The 21609-nt window shown below is 33.1% G+C and overlaps 2 protein-coding genes across 2 annotated transcripts; both read right to left on the reverse strand.

Moving 5' to 3' along the window:
- Positions 1-348: 348 nt before the first annotated feature.
- Positions 349-3547, reverse strand: LOC129904240 (uncharacterized). Its single transcript, XM_055979783.1, has 4 exons — positions 3180-3547; positions 2980-3102; positions 2805-2875; positions 349-892 (listed from the first exon to the last, which is right to left on the reverse strand). The coding sequence occupies exons 1-4, from the start codon at positions 3438-3440 to the stop codon at positions 571-573; spliced, it is 777 nt and encodes a 258-aa protein (XP_055835758.1). The 5' UTR covers positions 3441-3547; the 3' UTR covers positions 349-570.
- Positions 3548-15434: 11887 nt separating this feature from the next.
- Positions 15435-19754, reverse strand: LOC129904291 (uncharacterized). The gene is made up of 5 exons (XM_055979838.1): positions 19434-19754; positions 19205-19316; positions 17503-17576; positions 16792-17367; positions 15435-15829 (listed from the first exon to the last, which is right to left on the reverse strand). The coding sequence occupies exons 1-5, from the start codon at positions 19635-19637 to the stop codon at positions 15716-15718; spliced, it is 1080 nt and encodes a 359-aa protein (XP_055835813.1). The 5' UTR covers positions 19638-19754; the 3' UTR covers positions 15435-15715.
- Positions 19755-21609: the final 1855 nt, after the last annotated feature.

The following is a 21609-nucleotide window of genomic DNA, read 5'->3' on the forward strand; positions in this document are numbered from 1 at the left end:
AAAAATAATTTGAATTAATAACAATTTGTTCTTCTATATGGATGGTATCATATCAAATGTTCACTTAGAATTTTTAAACTGTGTTAATGCAAGCACCAAGATTCGCCTATGTGTTAGCCATCTGAGTCATAAATACTTGAAGTAAGCTTCTAGCTCACCTCTATCTCTAAATATAGCTTCTAGCTCACCTCTATCTCTAAAGGGGCAACTAAGTAAGCTTCTAGCTCACCCCTATCTCTAAAGGGACAACGAAGTTTGAGATACAATTATTGTAATTGTTTTCGAATCTAAATAGAGCCTGAAAAAAGAATGGGAAAAGAAAGAACAAAAGTCTAAACAGACCAAAGATTTTAGAATGGTTTTCTCCAAATCTCACTGTCTAAAATAGATCTTACAAGTAGGTGGAAATTGAAATGCATGTAACAGAGTATCTCATAGCTCATCAAATCAATGGGAACTTTTACATAAAAGATTTAGCCATGGCAAATTCTGCTAGACGATGGCGCCTAGTTGTTCATTTCTCATCTACAATTTCGCTTAGCCAATAGTCAATGCGTAATACAAGAAAAATCAAGAAGCTCTCTGTCTCTTTGCGCTTTTCAGAGTTGCAACGAAATCATCATCCGAGTCTTCTTCAGAAGAATCATCCTTCATCTTCCGTTTCTTTGACTGCTGCTTTGATTTAGCTTCAGATTCTGGGGTTTTCTTTTTCTGCGTTGATAGCGAGGTTGAGGAGGATGTCGTCTTCTTAATAGTAACGGTCTCTGTAGTCTTTTTCATGGTCACAACCGTTTTCATAGGTGAGCCAAGCTTTAGCTGCTGGGCCTTCTTTTGTTTCTTCTCAAAAACCTTCTTCGCCAAGTCCTTGGGAAGCAAACCAGACTCCATCATCCTGCAAGAACAAGAGTAACATGATATAATTACTTAAATCCAACTGTAAGGCACAGTTGACGTAGTTTTTATAACCATTATGAACAACTCTGGATTTGGTTGTTAACAGTTACAAGCAGACATTTTGAAGAATAAGGATCCATCAAGATCCCTTCTGTAGCATCACCGATGGTCAAAAGGGCTGTTGAGGAGGAACTATTCATGCGTAGATATTGTTTGACCAGCTTTATTTCACAACATTTATAGACTGAGATCAACCACCGAATTCATTAGAGAAACTAGTTCAATTTATATCACTTCAAACACTTGTTTGGTGATCAGGGTGGATTTAGTGAGACAGAAAGGGAAGGGTGACAGTTTGTATCAGAGAATAGATGAGCAGCATCAAACATAGTTTTTTTAGCATCGACCCACAGTAGAACTCAGAAAATTGAGTGCCACCTAAGCATGGTAATAAAAAGAATGGGCTAAATAGTTTTGTATCATGTTCTGCAACAGGACAGTCATAAGTAAACTGTGAGATCTTGGTTGAAGTAATTGCAACAATATTTCATCAAAATAATGTCAAATGCATCGATTAAACAGTCTAAACTCACATGCCTCTATATCCTACATCAGTTAAATGAAGAAAAGAGATGCTATCAATCTTCCCAAATATCATTCTTAACGCATGCAAAAAGGCATATGATTGAACACAACAAAAAAGTAGACATCAACCAACAAAGCTCCACAGAAGCTCCCATCTTAAGCTTCAGACACACATTAATCTAATTTGTCATAACCACTACCAACACTCATGACTAACACAAACTATTCTTGGTGGCAATTTTACCTGAATCCCCTACGTAATCAACGTAAAAGCCTGTGCCCAGTGACACAGTGCTTTGCATAAGGATGTACTAAACCATAGTCAATAAGAAAAAAAATGCACTACCAGAAAAATTTTCACCTTCTATATGCCACAGTTTCAGTCAGAAGTTAGCTGAACTCATCACATAGAATGTCAAAAGGTTGAAACTATCCATTTTCTCATTCCAGGCGGAAGTTTCAATGAAGTTATAACAAATCTTACATACTTTTGATTTCATTTTTTCCTGTGTTCAAATCAACACTTGAAAGATGATTTCTGCATTTTCAAACTAAAGTAGTGCGTTAGATCAATCATAGCAAGCTGAAACTTTTAGATTAGGACTAAGGTGGCCAGATATGTATTGTACTTAACTGGGCGAAAAGGGCGAAGCCGAGATGCATATTCCTTGACCAATGGTTACTAACTCGATTAGCAACTTCACTAAGCATCTCAGTTGTAGACGTACAACCTACATTATGCTGATGCTTCTTTATTTTAAAAAACAAATTTTTAAAAAAAAAACAAAGGAGGGGTTGGGGGTTAGGGAAAGTGACTTGTAAGTTCACGTCTGAGGGCTTTTCTTTTGACATGGTACTGCTTACTTCACATGTTTCCTTTAGCTGCTCCACTTGCACTTCCATGCATGTCGACATTCAAGCACACACCTCGTGTTTCCACTATCCGTTGTACAATATACAAACAGAATTTCCACACCCTTACTCTTGTTTCTGTCTGATAATGAATAGATCTAAACCACTGTTTATATCCCAAAATAAGACTAAGAATAGTTAGATGTTAGTCATTCGATGAAGCGTATGACTAAATGAAAGCATGGGCTAATACAGAAGCATCAACCAGGTGAATAACACACACTTTGTTAGGACAAGAACAAACTCTGGCCTCTAAGGTCACATAACATTCATGGTTGTTCTTTTTCAAACAATCCGTAACTGAAAGAAGATAGAGACAGCTTCATGATTCATGAATACTCATTAACACAAACGACAACAGAGCTACCTAAGAATAACTTATCCAAAATCGTTTGTAAGGGAAAATGTTATACCAGATAGCTGCTAGTTCACTTTCTGGCACTTGCTGGTACAAGGATTCATAGAAAATCCTTAAAGGGTCTCTCTGAAAATCAAAAAAATGTAACATTTACATCAGATTAAAACCCGAAAAAATATTTTTTTTTTTTTTTGAAAATGCATCTACAACTATAAGATGAAGTCACATACTTCCTCAGGAGGGTCTCTCTTTTGTCCAGGCAAGTCATAAACTTTCTTTTCCCTCTTCTTCACAATGGTATCTCCATTTTTGGTTCCTTTCTTCTTATCCTCTTCCTCTTTTTTCACAACTTTCTACACAACAAACCCAATCAAAAAAGGAACAAATCAAACAGTAAAGAAACAAAAATGCACAAAAAAACAATACCAACTTTATCAGTTTTAATTGAGCTTTTCTTCGACATGAGCGAGGGTTCTTCCTTCTTGGGCTTGACATTCTTAGGACTCTTTTTTGAAATAGATTCTTCAAAATCATCATCTTTTTCTTCTTTCTTCAACTTAGCATTTTTGGGAGGCTGAGATTTTGAAGCGGCATTGTTGTTAGGTTTCTTTTTGCTGTTCAGAAGAGACCCAATGCTTTCTCCATCATCAATTTCCTCTTTACTCACTGGCTTTGAGTCTTCACACGACATTTTTCAGGATTTAATTCAAAAAATCAGCTGTAAAAATACTGTGAAATGTGGAGGGTTTCTCAACGAAGAAGAAGAAGCTTTTGGTTAACTGGTTTTGAAGTCGGAGACAATTGGGTAAATTTTATTTTGGGCCTAAGACTATATTCAGGTTCTCGGGTTTCAAGCCCAATTATCGGATGAATTATGGGGGCCCTATGGTGGAAAAAATCGACAAGTTGTCATTTTTAGACCACAAGTAAACTTTAGTTACATTATTTGAAGAATAATCTCAATTAGCCATCTAGACACTGATTAAACTAAAAGTAGCCGGCAAATGTATAATATATGCATAATCCACAATCCATATATGATCGGTGTAATCAATGCATAATTTATATATATGGCTAAAAAAGTGAAGAATAAATTTATTCGGCTATTTGTGATAGATTTTGAATGCAGAAATAAAATTTGATTAAAAATATCCCTCTAGTTATATTCAGTTGAAATTGCATGGATCAAACTCCTAAAAATAGAGTTTGAACGTTTATAAGTCTCTAAAGTTCTGAACTGACACAATTCAAATTCAATAAAAAATATGTCGGAACTAAATTTTAGTAGTTCAAATTTTCACAGAAAAAAATGTTAAAAGAGTATGGACTATAGCAGTTTAAAAATCCATAAAAAGTACTTGGGGTTTGAATTTTGGTTGTCCAAACTCCACAAAAAATGGAGTCTTAATTATTATGTAAGTTTAAATCTTTATGATATAATGTTGGATGTTTAAATTGTGGCAGTTCAAACTTTATGAAAAGTTAAGTGGATCAAATAAATGTTGATAAGGCTAGTGTGACATTGATTATCTTATCATAATCTTGATCGATTTTAGACTAACATGTAAGCGAATTCATCGTGGTGTAGCTTTGAGACTGAGGCGTAATAATATTATAATAGTATCATACTGTTGTTAGGGATGGTGAGTAGACTTAGATCAACTTGCATAATACTCTAGTGAAAAAACAAAATTCATAAACAGCACAAGTTTCAAACAAAAAGGTTAGTAATTTCACCTTTGTGGGTGATTAAGTTATGCTAATAATTAGTAGTAATTGTTTTGCCAATTAAAATGTAAAGTTATTGGATGAATCAAATGCAGTCCCTCCATATATCTCCATGTAGATGGTACTAGAATTCAATTATTTAAAAGAAGCTCGTATTTGGGTGTGTTGGTATGAAAGAAAAATATTTTTTAATTTTTCTACGTTCGTTATATGTAATGACAATTTGCCAAAAAATCATCGAATCATCTTATATATGTACGTCTGTATATTTTCTTGATTTATATTTGTTTCACTATTTTGCTTTTTAACAAATATGCTGAAGTTTCCAGTTGATTCAAGAGAATGTAGAAGTTATTTTTCGTTGTTACTAATTCATTGATAACAATAATAGGGGGATAAGAGATGAGTAACTTTCATGGCAGAGCCGGGTTCGCCAATCTTGCTATTGATTTGATAGAATTTAATAATTTTTATTCAAATTTTTTATTTATGTTAAAAATCTAATAGTTAATAAGTAAAAATTATCTATTCAGAATTCAATAAACAAAGATAATAATTGTCTAATATGAACAAAATATATGGACTAAAATTTCTTACTCCACTATACATAATTATCATTATTGATTAAGTGCCTTGACAAAGTGAACGGAGATTGCAAAGCCAACAAGTATAAGATAAATAATGGGTAGATTTCAATCAATTGTCTAAATCAAAACAATTCATTTCATTTCATCCACTAAAATTTATTTATAAGTGGCACCATTTAAGCTGCCCAACTCATTGTAATAATTTTTTGCATTAAATTTTAGTCTAAAGTTTGTTCATTATTGGGAGCTAGATTTTCCTCGTGTACCTTCATCATGTTTAACATTTCAATCCTTTAGGGGTTCGTTTGTTTTGGGAATAAATTTTGTTATAAAACAAATTTAACTTACCAAAACAAGAAGAAAGATGGATATAGAAAAAGAGAATGGAGAGTATTGTTTGTGTACATATATTTGCATAATAGCAGTGACTATTTTTATAGCCATTACAAATGAAGAAAGGTAACAAGTTGAGGGGAGAAAGTTAGGGGGGCAAATTTTGGTGGAGAGAAAAGTGAAAGGCATGACATCTACTTATACAACACTCTCCCTTGGATATCCACGTGTAATGTGTCTCATTAAAAACTTTACAAGAAACAATATACATAGTTATCATGAACACCCATAGATCTTGTGCCTCATTAAAACCTTATTAGGAAAAAACCAGTGGAAAAAATCCTAGTGAAGGAAAAAAAGAGTACACATATCTAATAATACGTCTTGATTGCTGCCTCATTAAAAAACCTTACCAGAAAATCCAGTGGGATTAAACTTTGGTTAAGGAAAAAAGAGTACAGAGCGTATTTTACTCCCCCTAATAAAAAACTTTCATTTGATATTTTGGAGACGACACATTCCAATCTTATATCTTAGCTTCTAAAAAGTTGATGTTGGTAATGCCTTTGTGAATAAATCTGCAAGATTATCACTTGAACGAACTTATTGTACATCAATATCACTATTCTTCTGAAGATCATATGTGAAGAATAATTTTGGTGAAATATGTTTCGTTCTGTCTTCTTTAATGAAGTCACCTTTAAATTGAATTATGCACTCGGCATTGTCTTCGAATATAATTATGGGTACTTTGACATCATTTTTTTAGCCGCATCTTTCTTTGATGAAATGTATCATCAATATCAATCGCATACATTCTCTACTTGCTTCATGATTGCTATTATTTCAACATGATTTGAAGAAGTAGCAACAATAGACTATTTTATAGATCGACATGATATAGCAGTTCCTCCGTATGTAAATAGATAGCCTGTTTGAAATCGAGCTTTATGTGGATCTGATAAATAACATGCATCTGCATAACCAATAAGGTCTACACAACCTTTGTTAGTATAATACAAACTCATATCAATGGTACCTTTAGGTATCGCAAAATATGTTTGATACCATTCCAATGTTTTCGCGTTGGAGATAACTATACCTTGCCAATAAATTAACAGAAAATATTATATCAGGTGTGATTGCATTAGCAAGATACATAAGTGCACCAATAACACTAAGATATGGTACTTCAGGACCCAGAAGTTCTTTATTCTCTTTTGGAGGTCGAAAAGAATCTTTATCCACTTCAAGTGATCAAACAATCATTGGAGTACTTAATGGATGTGCTTTGTCCATATAAAATCATTTTAAGATTTTCTGAGTGTAGGCAGATTGATGGACAAAGACCCCGTCTGCTAAATGTTCAATTTGCATACCTAGACAAAGTTTTGTCTTTCCAAGGTCTTTCATCTCAAATTCTTTCTTTAGATATTCAATCGCCTTTTGCACCTCTTCAAGAGTTCCAATGAGATTTATGTCATCAACATAAACGACGAGTATAACAAACTCTGTTTCCGTTTTATTAATAAAACACATGAACAAATGACATCATTTATATAACCCTCATTTATCAAGTACTCATTAAAGCGATTATACCACATACGACTTGATTGTTTCAGATTATATAATGATCTTTGCAGTTTTATTTAGTGCATATTTCGAGACTTAGTACATGCTTCAGGTAATTTTAATCCTTCTGTACTTTCATGTAAATTTCATTATCAAGTGAACCGTAAAGGTAAGCTGTAACTATATCCATTAGATGTATTTCAAGATTTTTATGTACCGCTAGACTGATGAGATATCGATAGGTTATTCCATCCATAACAAGTGAATATTTTCCATCATAGTTGACCTCGGGTCTTTGAAAGAATCCTCGTACAACAAGGCGTGCCTTGTATCTTACAATTTTAATTTCTCTCATTTTATTTTCGCACAAAAACCCATTTATAGTCAACTGATTTTACACCTTCAGGGGTTTGGACTGCAGGTTCAAAAACCTCACATTTAGCAAGTGAGTCTAATTCTGATTGAATTGTCTTTTCCCTACTTTAACATTCTTCAACGGATTTAGGCTCAAAACTTTCACTATCTTGAATGAGGTTAAGTGCAACATTATATGCAAAAACATTATCTATTATGATTTTCGATCGATCTAAATTTATCTCATCACCGGTAGAACTTATTGAAAGTTCTTCATTCACTTGAGTCTTGGATCATTGATTTATTTAGGAATATAAGGACTACTCAAATCTTGACCTTCTTCAGGAGGTTCTTTTGTAGTATCATCTTTATTATTCCTCACGCTTTTTTTTCTAGAATTTTTATCCTTTCAACCCAATGGTCTACCAAACTTCAGGCATGTTTGAGATTCAGAAGTTATGATACAAGTAGATGGTCTTTTTGGACATCAATCCGGATAGGCACATTCACTGTAGGGATATATGACTTAGTTATCCATTTCAAATCAGTAAATGCATATGACATTTGATTTGTTGTTTTTTGTAAGTGGATGATCTTCTGGACCTCCTGCTCACATGTGCGGGTACGTGGATCAAAATGAGATAGTGATGAACTTTTCACGCAATTTCTCTTTCGAATTCCTTTTTCTCTCCCCCTAATGGTGGAAAAGTTGTATCATCAAACCGAAAATTTACAAATCGAGCAGTAAATAAATCTCTTATCAACAATTGAAGGTAGCGAATTATGGAGGGTGAGTCAAATCCAGCATATATGCCTAACCTTCATTGAGGGCCCATCTTTGTACGTTGTGGTGGTGCTACAAGCACGTATACCGCACAATCAAAAATTTGTAACGTAATACTAATTATGACGGAGAGTATTTATTATAATTTGTCGGTCTGAGACATACAAGTGCTGCTGCATGTAAGATAGCATGACCCAAACAGTAATGGACAATTTTATTTTCATAAGTAGAGGTCTTGCTATCAATTGTATGCGCTTAATAAATGACTTTGAGAGGCTATTTTGAGTATGAACATGATCAACATGATATTCATTTTTTATCCCAATTGATAAGCAATAATCATCAAAAACTTGGTATATAAATTCTCCAGCATTATCAAGGCGAACAACCTTAATTGGATAATTTAGGAATTGCCCCCTTAATTTTATTATTTGTGCAACTTTGCAAATATCAGTTTGTGAGATGATAACAGGCACACATGAGATCACTTTGATAATGCATCTATTAGGATAATAAAATATCTAAACAATCCAATAGGTGGATGAATAGGTCTACATATATCTCCATGTATACGCTCTAAAAAGCCAGGAAATTCGATGCCAACCTTCATGGTTGATGGTCTACTAATTAATTTGCCTTGATAACAAGCAGTACATAAAAATTCATCATTCGTAAAAATCTTCCAGTCTTTAACGGATGTCCAGTTGAATTTTCAAGAATTTATTTCATCATTATTGATCCAGGATGACATATTTGATCATGCCATAGCACAAATGTATTTAGATCAGCAAACTTCTGGTTTACGATCATATGTGTTTCAATTGAACTAATTTTTGCATAATATAGGTCAGACGACAAAGTTGATAATTTTTCCAAAATATATTTCTGGCCTGGGACACTCTTGGTTATACCAAGGTATTCAATATTCATTTCATTTAGTGTCTCAACATGATATCCATTTCTGCGTATATCTTTAAAACTTAACAAGTTTCTTGGGAATTTAGAAGAGAATAGTGCATCTTATATAACATTTTTTGTCCCCTTAGGTAGAAATATAGTAGCTCTTCCGGAGCCTTCTATCATTTTTGAATTACCAGAAATTATAGTAACATTTACTTTTCTTCTAAGCAAGTTGAAAAAATATTTCTCGTCTTTAAAATGGCATGAGTTGTTTCACTATCAATTACACAAATATCCTTGTGATTGATCATTGATCCAAATTTTTTTGAGGCATATCCATATTTTTCTTCAAAAAGATATAAAGTAAATATTATAATTAAAACATGATCCATTATACAAATTTTATTTATTTACATGGATTAGAAAAATACAAACATATCATTTAGTACAGACAAATAAAAAGAAAATTATTTAAATATTATTAGACTTATCAATATTCATATTATCTTCTGGAAAATTAAAGAAATCAGTTACATCCAGATGCATAGGCTCAATATTATCTTCAGAGATAAAGTTTGTCTTTGAATTATTTTATTTCCTCTTCAAAGATGCCTGATATAGCTGAACCATGCATTTTGATGACCGACATATCCGTGCCTAGTGCCCATAACGCTACATCTATGACATATACTTTCTAAATTTTTCTTTGGTAAAGCTTTTGGCTTTTCACTCTTTTTTTGTACTGCTGATCATTTCTCGGTGCCAGCCGAGCATCATGATTATAATTTCTTCTTCGATCATGACCATGATCACAACTGGGGCTATGACCTCTTTCTCGTTGGTTATAATTTATCTGATTCACTTCAGGGAGTGGCAAAGAATCAACGGACCGATTATCATGATTTTTTATTAGCAATTCGTTGTGGCATTCAGCAATAAGAAGGTGATAAAGTAATTCCGAATATTTTTTAACCCCTTTTCGCGATATTGCTGCCGCAGGAGCATATTCATGTTATTCTTTCCTATTCGTAGGCGCATTAGCACATTACAATTTCTTGTGCTCTCATTTCTGATATTTTTGTTATTATTTATTACTTTCTGTACTTTGATTACTCTATTTTATCTGCGACGCTTTCTTTATTTATTTTCCTATATGGCTTTGAATTTCTTAACCTTATTTGACCCCTTTTTACGCTTTTTTTAGCCGAGGGTCTCTCAGAAACAACCATCCTACCTTGGTAGGAGTAAGGTCTGCGTACACTTTACCCTCCCAGACCCCACGTTATGGGATTTCACTGGGTTGTTGTTGTTGTTGTTGTATAAATTTAACTGAGCTATAATTCTAAACAAGACAGAATTATATTCAGTTATATTTTTAAAATCCATTAATCTCAGATTTAGCCAATCATGACGTGCCTATGAAAGGATGACCAACTTCAGGTGGTCATATCTTTCTTTTAGATTCTTTCACAATTTAAGGGGATCCTTTAATGTAAGGTAGTGTAATTTTAATCTCTCGTCAAGATGGTGGTGGAGAAATATCATGATTTTGGCACGGTCTTGACTAGATGCCGTATTGTCATCTTTGATGGTGTCTGCCAGACCCATCGATTCTAGATGTATTTCGGCATCTAGTGCCATGATAAGTAGCATTTTTCAGATATGTCAAGAACAACAAATTCAAGTTTAGAAATATTAGACATTTTAAGAAAATAAAATTCTTACCCCTTTTGTTACTTTCTTAAAAATATAGCTCAAAGCGATGGAGGCTCATGCTGATAATGTGTTATAAAATAAACTAATTTAGCAAAATAAAAAGGAGAGAGTAAGAGAAAATAAGAAGGAGCAGATGAGAGGATACCATTTATTCTGAGCAGTGGCTAAGTTAACAAGTTGGAGAAGGGGACAAATTGAAGTGAAGAGAAAACTAAAATAAGGAAGAAAATCGAGGAAAAAGGGAAAGGAACGTCCACGGAAGTGGACATCCACTTTCATAACAATTTTGTTTTTACTTACCGCCTTTTGGAATAACCATAAGTTTTTATGCGTCGGCATATTTCTTAAGTCAAATAAATACACTGCCATCATCATATTTGTTACTATTAGAATTTAGACGTATGAATTTAAGGTGAATTCAACTAAATATATTGCTTTTGATTCAATTATCCCTTTAAAAATATTTTAAAACTACAAGTAAGTGAAACCTATCAAATTAATCCAAATCCTAAATCGATCCGTCATTGTTTCTATAATGCTTAGACACTTTTTCTTTAACCCATCCATAGAAGCTTTCCATCTTTTTTGCCCCATTGATGACTCGAACCCACAATCGAAGAGTGGGAGGTAGATATCGTACTTACCATTTGAACAATTTTTCTTGTCAAATGTGTTTGTAACAAATTTTAAATAAATGGAAAATAAATTAACCATAAATAAAAGCTGAATAAGCAAGACTATTATTGATAAAATAATATGGGTACATGCAATTCTGTTCCTCTCTTGATTCTTCTCTCGCGAGATTTCTTCATAATTTGAGGGCCGTTAGTGACGTATTTCTCAAACTGGGATGATTTGGATTTAATCTCCATCATGATTCGAGGGCGTTAGTGGCGTATTTCTCGAACTAGTTAGGATGATTTGAACTTGATCTCCATAAAAGAATTTGTGGATCTTCTTAAAGTATTTGATTATCAAGAAGTGTTTGACATATTTTGATCTCTTTATGAATGTTCCATAAATTTGTGGAATTTTTGAGATGCCTTTTCAAGGGAATATAATACCCGTAATATAAGTATGAATTAGGATTTAGGGTAGAGTAGCCTCCAAGAAACCCTAACTAAAATAGGACTCATATTGTAGAATGCTACAAAATTTCGATGTCTACAAAATGTTTAAACACTTTCACTTCCCAAATGATCGATCATAATTATATAGTTTTTTAGTTTAATCTTGTTTTCTGTCCATCTCGCTCGTTACTTTCTTATTTATATGATATCTAGATACATGTGAATCACACACATACAGATAACTATTTATGAAAACTCTTTTATTTTATTAACTCAATCCATTTTGACCCATTTAATCCAACTAATTTAAAAACTAGTTCTATTGGGTTCTCACTTGGGCTACTGTTGTTCCCATTCAACACATGATTCGGGTGATGGATATCTTCTTGCAAGAATTTTTGTGCTGTTGGTTGCATTCAAGCCCGGATTTCGAGGTAGTGACCAAATGGTTCTTGGGATGGAAAGAAATTCTACCACCTGAACTTTTGGCAAATGAACATGTTTGCTGTAGACTAAGTCTTGGTCTGGGCATGATGAACCAGGCTATTGAAGGCTTGGTGGAGTTCCCATCTGGTATGAGTGAGAACATGAGTTGTCTTGGGGTTCTCGAACAAAGGCAGGTTGAGAATTAGGAAAAAGTAGCAGCACAAGTTCAAGGTTGTCCATCTGTCCACATGGACTGTACAGGTGGGGAGCTTGAGAGGTTGAAGGACATTATTGAAGTGCATGCGCAGAAGAATTGTTTGCTGTTCAAGCCTAAGACTGGCAGAACGCAAGATGGTCATCAGATATATGGTTTTGGTAACATTAGCATAATCATAGATTCTTTCAACCAGAAGGTATTTACACATATTGCGAATTTTCCTCCATCCTAAGTTTATTTATGCCATAAAACAACCCGTAGTATAATTCTAACGTTTTGATACATTCTAGAAAATTCTACTTTAATCCATTTAATTTATTTTATCAATAAATTACATGTGCTTGAAAATCAAATTATTTTGAACATGTTTTTTCTGTTGATCGTGTATTTTGTCTTTACGATCAATTATTTTCCTTGATAACTATAATTTTTGTTTTTTCGATACTAAGTTGGTGATTAATCTGAATAACTTTAGACTTAATAGGCAAGTTATTAGTTAACAAGTGGAGATGGACCAATGCCTTAGTTGTGAGACATCAATAATTATACTGAAACTCTTTGTAACTTTTACATAATGATAAAAAAGGAATATATACTTTGCTTTTTCTGTTTTGCCTATTTGCTTACTATCATCTTCGAATCAGTCCCTTTTTCTCAAAGTGTAGGAATCTAAAGAAAGGACGGTTTTCAATTGGAATCCATAAAGACAGAATTTATACCATAACTTATGACCACACCAGGTACGAATATTTGAATGTAAATTTGACGAGTTCAATTTTCAAGGTTCTCAGCACTGAATTTATCATATTATTGTTCAATTGGACTTAAAGGCGTATCTAATTTGTAATTTATGATTTTCCGTAAACTTAGTAACTTTTGCACAAATCATGTATATGTATTAATTAATAATTCTACTAAATATTGTGTTTGACTGTAAATTTAGTTCTTATTGTATATATATTAACTTGAAAACTTTGTTGTGAGAGCCTTCTCAAATTGTCGTTCTCAAGCCCGAATAAAAGAGGAGATTTGTGATAGACTGACAACCAGCATAAAACTAACTAATTTATGATGAATTCTAAAAAATGTGAAGTTGTTGCAGAAACCAAACAACAATGTATATCTGATGTAATCTCACAAGTACTAGAATCTAGAGAGGGTAGAGTGTATGCAAGCATTATACCCTTATCTCGTAAAGATAAAAAGATTGTTTTCAATAGACCCTCCACTTAAAATAAAGTATTTCCAAGCGCTGCAGAAACTCATAAACTCTAAATTCTGAATCCGCGTCTGATTTGACCCTATTGAAAAAATAAACTCCATCTGTCCCTCCCTGACCACAAGGCAGACCACACCTTTCTTTCTATATATATAATCACATATTCCTCTTTGTTTCATATAGTCTTTCAAGAAAAACCAAGGAAGAACAAAGCATTCTTATTTCAAACTCTATGGGTTGGTTGCTAGGAGAAAGGAGAGGAGTTAGTTGGAGAGACCAAACTCTAGAATCAATATCAGCACCTCCTTTAGCCTTGATAGTTTTATTTGGCCTAGTAATTTTCTTGATGTCTATGTCTACATATTCAGAATACAAAGCAACAGTAGAAAAATCAAAGGCTAGTATGAAACTCATGTCTTTCTTGTTGCCTTTTCTTATCATACTTTTGGTCTACATAATGATTGATTGTAATAGATGGTTTTATCCTTATGGAGGAGTTACAAGGCCAGTTGTATACCATTTGGCTAGCCAAGAAGGTGGATCACCTTGGGGAATTGCTTTGCTTTTGGTCATACTTTTGGTCATGATTCATTATCAAGATTCATTTCAATCTACTTGGTTTCGTACACTCTGAGCTCGGAGGCGAATTCAGAATTTACGCTCGAGGTTCAATATTTAGTTGTTTTACTTTTGTAGTAATTTTCATATACATATATGTTTTTATACTTTGCGTCCAAAGTACTGAGTTGTAGCTTGTACATGATTAGGATTAGGATTAGTATGATTAGGGTGGAACTGTTTTTCATTTCTTTAGATAATGTTTAGAGAGGTATTTGGGTTTGTGGTCTAAATTGCGGTTTTATGAGGTAAATAATATATGAATCGTAATGCAGTGAGTAATAATATATGGATTGTTATGGATGTATTCTTTAATTTAAGTGTATTTTTGTATTCTAATAATCTTATTCCCGTATTGCTAATACACACATTCTCTATAAGTTGCACCAAAATCAATTTTTTGCACGGATGGATAGCCAGTCTGATCTTTATTTTTTGTTCACAAATATGTCGTCATTAATCTTTGCCTTTGTTGCTCATTTAATAAAAAATTGTGGGTCAAACTTGTTATGCCTGATAAAGCATAACTTGTATTATATTAGGATATGTAAATGTTCATTTAGTAAAAATTTGTAGGTCAAATTTGTTATGCCTCGTAAGCATAACTTGTGTTATGTTATCTTGTGTTATGTTATGATACGAAAATTAAACTTATAATTGGCCATTTTATTTTCAATATCAAGGTTATTTTCGTCGATCTGTTTATTACTTAAATGCTGAAGGGCAAGAATTATACACCACCTCAAAATAGGGATGGTTAAAGTACCTACCGTCTCTTTTTTGGGATCAATATCAGAACAAACCATACCAAAATTAGCAATATAGCTTTTGGATTTTTGGTTTTAGCAAAGAACAGTTCTATGACGTATAGTAAAAACAAGCCATGAACTGCTGTGTTATATTTTGTTCATTATCTGATTGAAATTTCGTCAATTAACTGAATTAAGCTTTAATATATGTAGACACATAAAAATTTCTCTATTATCTCAACTACTTTTTTTTATAGAAAAAGTGACCATTTTAAATTTATTAATACACAAAGTGAAGCGCAGACAAATTCAGTAGCTATCGCCTATCAGTAATAAAGGAATGGAGAGAGACTGGGAGATTGAGAAGAAACAATTTCCACTGATGATGCAACAGGAAAAGAAAACCAGAAAATGCACAAATCAAATGATTGATCCTCATTTACTGATTAATCAGGTCTCTAAGTTTAATGAAATCTTGCAACTAATTAGTTACAACTTACATGGACATCTCTATAGTATACAACATAAACATCCAGCACTGACTACTACAATTTACTGTTACATAGCTTGAAGAACCAGAAAGGGAGTAATAACACAAGCATCAGTACAGATGATCAAGATCCAATAAACGAACATATGTACCGAAAATCTATCATCTAATATAGATACAGGGCCGAAGTTCTGGTGACAAGGTCATGTCACACAGGGAGATGAAATTTTTAATTTAGGTACCTTAAATGAGGACGTGAATAGATTTGGAGTTCCCGAGATAATATTACCAGCTTTTCGTTTGGAACTTCTCTGTACCTACAAAATACCGAGTATCTATCAGCTAACATAAGACCTATGTTGCTCGGATCTTCCAAAAATGCCACTATACTCGTGTTGAAGGATCAAACAAATGTCTGACGGCATTTTTGAAGGATTCGAGCAACATAACATAATCTATATTTCTCGGATACACTGACATACTCTTGAATGAGATCAAATAATTGTGAAGATGCATAACCATTTACTAAATCTAAAATCTAAATAATAAAGAAATTGGTATTGATGTCAGTGCCCTATGTATACATTTGAATTCAAATCACTGACTAATGTAGTACCAAGATTGTATTATAGTCGTGTGCAAAGTGCATTCCTTAAATGTCATATAATATCTTTGATAGACGGAGACCTAGGCCCACAGTTAAGATAAGAGGGCGGACACAGCAATATCCAAGCTATATGGGCATGCTAGCTTGCTATCTGCAGCATAGCGTCTTTTACAAAACTGAGCAATTTCTTGAATACATAGGTTGATCTTGGTTGCTTCTTGAATTTGAACAAGCTTTTTACATCAGGCACAGAAGAACATGCGAGCACAAATGCCAAATCAATTCATTTTTATCTAGTAAAATTCTGCAAAAATCAAGCTAGAGAAAGATGTCCAGGATATCAAACGGTAAAGTGTCAAGGCAATGCTAATGCATACAACGACTTCTCGGTTATTTCTATTAATTTTTCCTTTACAAAGTGAGAAGATTGCTTTTATTAGATTAGATCCACACTAGATTAGATCCACACAACAAAAAATCTATCTGCATTACAAGAATAATCTATTCTCTACATCATCAGGACAAAAGGATCAGTTTCTTGAATGCAAGACAATAACACACATTACTACTAGGTGAGATACCTCAAAGAAGAACAACATTAACATGGACAAATTATGTAACAGGAAAAGGACAGCTGCAGAATAGTTTCTTCTAAAATTAAGACGACGTTACCTTTTCAAGGGTTTGTGTAGATTGCTTTTCTTCTTTGACAGTTATATTCCTCTGAACCTTTCCACGGGACATGCCTCCCAACTTTGAAGGCCCTGATCCAGCTGTGGAGCGATGCAGCACAGGAGTGACAGAGGCACTTCCGGACTTCTTTAGCAATCCTAGTTCAGTGGAAAGTTTGGATATCTCTCCACTCTTTGAGACGGAATCAGATTCCAATCTGGCCATTTGACTTCTCAACGTCGCAATTGTATTATCCATTTGACTTCTTAATGTTGCAATTGTATTATCCTTATTAGCGTTGGATGATTGTAGTTCCTCAATGTTCCTAGTAAATGCCTGTATTTTCCCATTTGCATGCTCAAGCTCAGTACATTTTCTCCTCAATTGCTCAGTCATGTCGTGCTCCAGTTTGTTAAACTGGTTCCAAATAAAATTCTTTTCTGCCAAGAGGGCAGAAATCTCAGAATTTTTCTCTGAAGTAAGCTTCTCATTTTCTGTTTTAAGCCTTCTCACCTCATCTTCCCAAGCCTTTTTTCTTGTCTCTGCTTTTTCATTTGTTGCAACCCTTGGTACATCCTGTGGATCAAATGAACATTCAGACGTCTTATCTTCTAGTTTTTCAATGATTACTAGGGAAAATAATAAACTAATTACTCAGAAAAGAAATGAGAAACAAGATTCATAAAAGAAAAAGCTATTGAAACAACATACATTTGTCTCAGAGCATTTATGAGAGAGGTAGTCAAACCATTCTCTGAAGTCAGCCAGTTCACCATCTGCATCTTCTGCACTTTTTAGGTGAAAAGTAAGTAAGTTGCTAAATTGAATGCTGGGATGATATAGCTTAAAAGATCATGTCTAAGCTGGAACAATTAAGGCTACTGATACCCTGGGGATGCGGCAACAATTTTCAAGAGTAAAACCATTTAAAATAGCCTCTTGCAATAAAAATAGTTACTATCATTTTTTTATAGTTTCCTTTTGGTTTCATTGGTCTTGAAAAATCCCATTAGAAAAGAAGACAGCTTAAGGGTCATTAGAAATTAAATCGGAACTGAACTGTGAACTTTATACATAAAGAAGTGTTTGTCTGTGTGTGTATCGGATATGTGGTTGCAGAACTTTTTGATTGACACACAGAAACTCCATTCTTGTTAATTAAAATGCTCCACTTTGACAAGCTTGAATATACACGAAAAGAAAGTTTAGTGTGCCCTGAGATGAAATGCTAACAGACAATTTAAGAACAAGAGTTGAAATGTGTACAAGTGAAAATGAGTCAGTCGGAGATAGTGAGTCAACTAGAGGAAACAAAAGAAGTAACATGCCCTTTTTCCAGTCTCGGATTGAAAGTTCAACCACTCATGTCAAAGCCCCCACCCTGAGGTCTCTTCCCTTTATTTTTCTCCTTCCTTTCCTCCCTCATTCCCTCACATGACATGAAAAAAAGCACGAATGAAGGCCATAAAAGACCATAACTTCCTGTCCTAGACTCTTTTTCCTTCTCTATCTTGTTTCGGTTAAAGACTTAAAGACATGGTTTGTAGAAGGAGAAAGTTAGCAACTAAGCAGGGAATTGTATGCCATTCTGCTTTCTTGGTGACCTTTATAGACTTCTGCAAATTGAATGAAGTGCTGTGACGTACTTTATTTCAGTGTTGGGTTCGTAAAAGTGTATTGAAAGAAGTTAACATAGCTAACGGGAAATAGGGTGATTTAATATAAGCCCTGGCACGTAAATGTTTCTATTCTGTTCCAATTTATATGAAACGTGCACCACTATCCCTCGAGGATTTCTAAGTTATCAGAAGAAAATAATATCATTTTAGACAACTTCATTCATGGTTGGTTTGTAAAAGTTTATAAAGAAATTGTATGTTCAAGCACTACAATGATGATCTGAAACAGCACCATGGTTTAGGCAATGACACCGTACTTTGTGGTTAAACCACAGCACAAAATAGAGGCAAAATAATGCTCATAAAAGTTATCAAAGGTAGTAATCACAAAATTGCATCATTGTTATCAGGTAAAAAAGAAAAGAAAGAGGCAATTTTAAAGTGAAAGTTGCTGTCTTTAAACTCTGCATAGCTAGTAGAGGAGCCTGAATATTTACTAGGCAGTAAACACAGGAAGAAGCCAAGGAGATTCATCATCTGTGCATAAAAGTAATTTTAACCTTGTATATACAATCTCATTTTCCAGTGAAGGAGGTTGGCCAACCCCCTCGCTCCCACCGGGCTCCGCCCCTGTCATAGCAATAAGAAATCTACTTCCTACCTGATTTAAAACTAAGTGCGTCAGGAAATAAAGGTCCACAATTTGATCAAATTTCCATCATATCATCCAATTCAGAGAAACCAAACAAAAACATCGGGCAAGAAAGGGTTTTTTTTCTATCAAATTAACTCACCAAACTTCCTTTTGAACATGGCAACATCTCGTTGCTTCAAACCAACAAAGAACTCCGATTTCGCAACCTCAAGCATGCGCTCCATCTCTTGAACTGTAAATTCTTTCTTCATCTGCAAACCCAATTCACCAAAGAACCCAATTTTATCGAAAGCCCTAAAATTCCAACCAATCAAAACCCTAGATAAAGTAAAAAAAAATGCAAAATTCAAGAAGAAAATCAAAGTAACCTCATAAATTTGTTCTTGAAATCTATCAATATCAGATACCCATCGATCATTCTGTAATTTTATCCGATCTTCAAGTATAATTCTCTCTTTTGCAAGGGATTCAAGCTGCGTTTGCTGTGATGTCAACATGTGAACTAAAGCGTTGAACACCTTGTTCCATTTTTCTCTATCCGAAGAATTTTTTACTTTTTTGGGCTTCGGCATTGCAGATTGAAGAGATATTTAGAGTTTGAAGGAGAAAATTCTTTAAGTTTCAGAGAGAAAGAGAGCGTTAGGACCGTTGAGTTCGAAAAATTTCTCAACGGTCAAATACAGCAGTCTTTAATCTTTATGCTTTCTGAAACGAAACACAATTACAAGGTAGGAGTGAGGGGCTTGGGCTAGGGCCTGGATTTGGGCTTGCTTAAAAGATCTTTTGAGCCCTTGTAAGGGTTATATATACTACGTGAATCGTGACAGATTAATATTATTTCATGTTATATTTAATTAGCTATCCTGTTGGATTATTCATAAATTATATTAAATTATTATAATTTTAAATCTACAAATAAATAAGAGGAAGAATATACGTTTCTAATTAATATGACATTATCTTATATTCAATCAAATTATCATGTTTGATGACACATAAATCATATAAAATTGTTATGATTTGGACTTCTTTTTTCCAACTCATGATACGTTGTTCACTTTTTTCTTAGTTTTTGACCTTTATTTATTCATTTTTATTCCAGATACAGTTTTTTTATGATTTCAAATTTACAAAAAGAAAAGAAATTACATTTTAAAATTATGACATGCAAGTCATGACAGAGATATGGCTTCATGTTATAATACTCTTAACATATTTGTCATGTTAGGTTACCCCATATCTAATTGTCAAGTTTTCAAAACTACAAAAAAAAGAAGTTTATACCACGTAAATCATAACAAATATATATGACTTTCATGTTATATTCATTAACCTAGCTACATGTTAGATTAGTCACATATGTAATTCTCCTAGCCCGTAAACTCAATCATGCCTTTTTTTGCAAGGCACACAAAAATCAAAGACAATATTGAAATATCAATCTCATAGGAGGATACGCCAAGCAATTTCTAAATCACTTATGCATATAGTGAGATATTTCTATAACAATCATTATTTATAACAATATACTAGTTATAATTGTCAAGTTTTCTTTAAATTTGATTTTCATATTATGTTATATTATATGTGTATTCTTACAACATTTCAATATAGCAATAATATTCGGACAAACGATATTATTATAAAAAATTGGGAAATGGTCAAAAATGCCCTTAAACTATTTAAAATAACAAAAATATCCTTCGTTTATAATTTGGTCAAAAAATACTCTTGCCGTCAATACTTTGGTCCAGAAATGCCCTTATTGTTAATTAATGGATCAAAAATGCCCCTTTTCAAATAAATATATTATTTATTTTCTTTTTGAACACATGTTTTTCATAAAAATATTTCTTTTATTAGCAAACATTTATTCTACATCAATTAGAAAAAAATTAAAAAATTTAAAATATTTCTTATTTTATTATAATTATTTTTTATCGTTATTTGAATAAAAATTAATGATAGATTTATTATGATCTTATATATATGACATATATTATCCTTTAAAACTTAGAGTATATGAAACTATTCTATTTTTATTGATAAAATGAAATTACGAAGAATAAAATAATTTCTTACATTTTTATTACTTAAAGTGATTTAAAAAGAAAGAAAACAATAATATAGTTCCTTAAAAGTAATATTTTTTATAAGGAACAAGATTTTTTTTTAAAAAAATATATATATTTATTCGGTAAAGGGCGTTTTTGATCCATTTTGTAACAATAGGGACATTTTTGACCCATTACATAATAATAAGGGTATTTTCTGGATCAAAGTATTGACAGCAAAGACATTTTTGGACCAAAGTATAAACGAAGGATATTTTTATTTATTTCAAATAATTTAAAAACATTTTTAATTTTTTTTTCTAAAAAAATTGATCGTATATATATTTAATTAGAACCGATCGATCTCAAGCCGGATAATAAGGGAAATAAAGACTAGTGTATCAAAAGTCTATGTTTATTTTTTTAAGTTTGTCTTTCCAATAATACTATATCACGTGAAACTTAGGGAGGTTGGCGTGGGGTAATATCT

The sequence above is a fragment of the Solanum dulcamara genome, chromosome 9, assembly GCF_947179165.1.
Source record: "Solanum dulcamara chromosome 9, daSolDulc1.2, whole genome shotgun sequence".
Taxonomy (NCBI): Eukaryota; Viridiplantae; Streptophyta; class Magnoliopsida; order Solanales; family Solanaceae; genus Solanum; species Solanum dulcamara.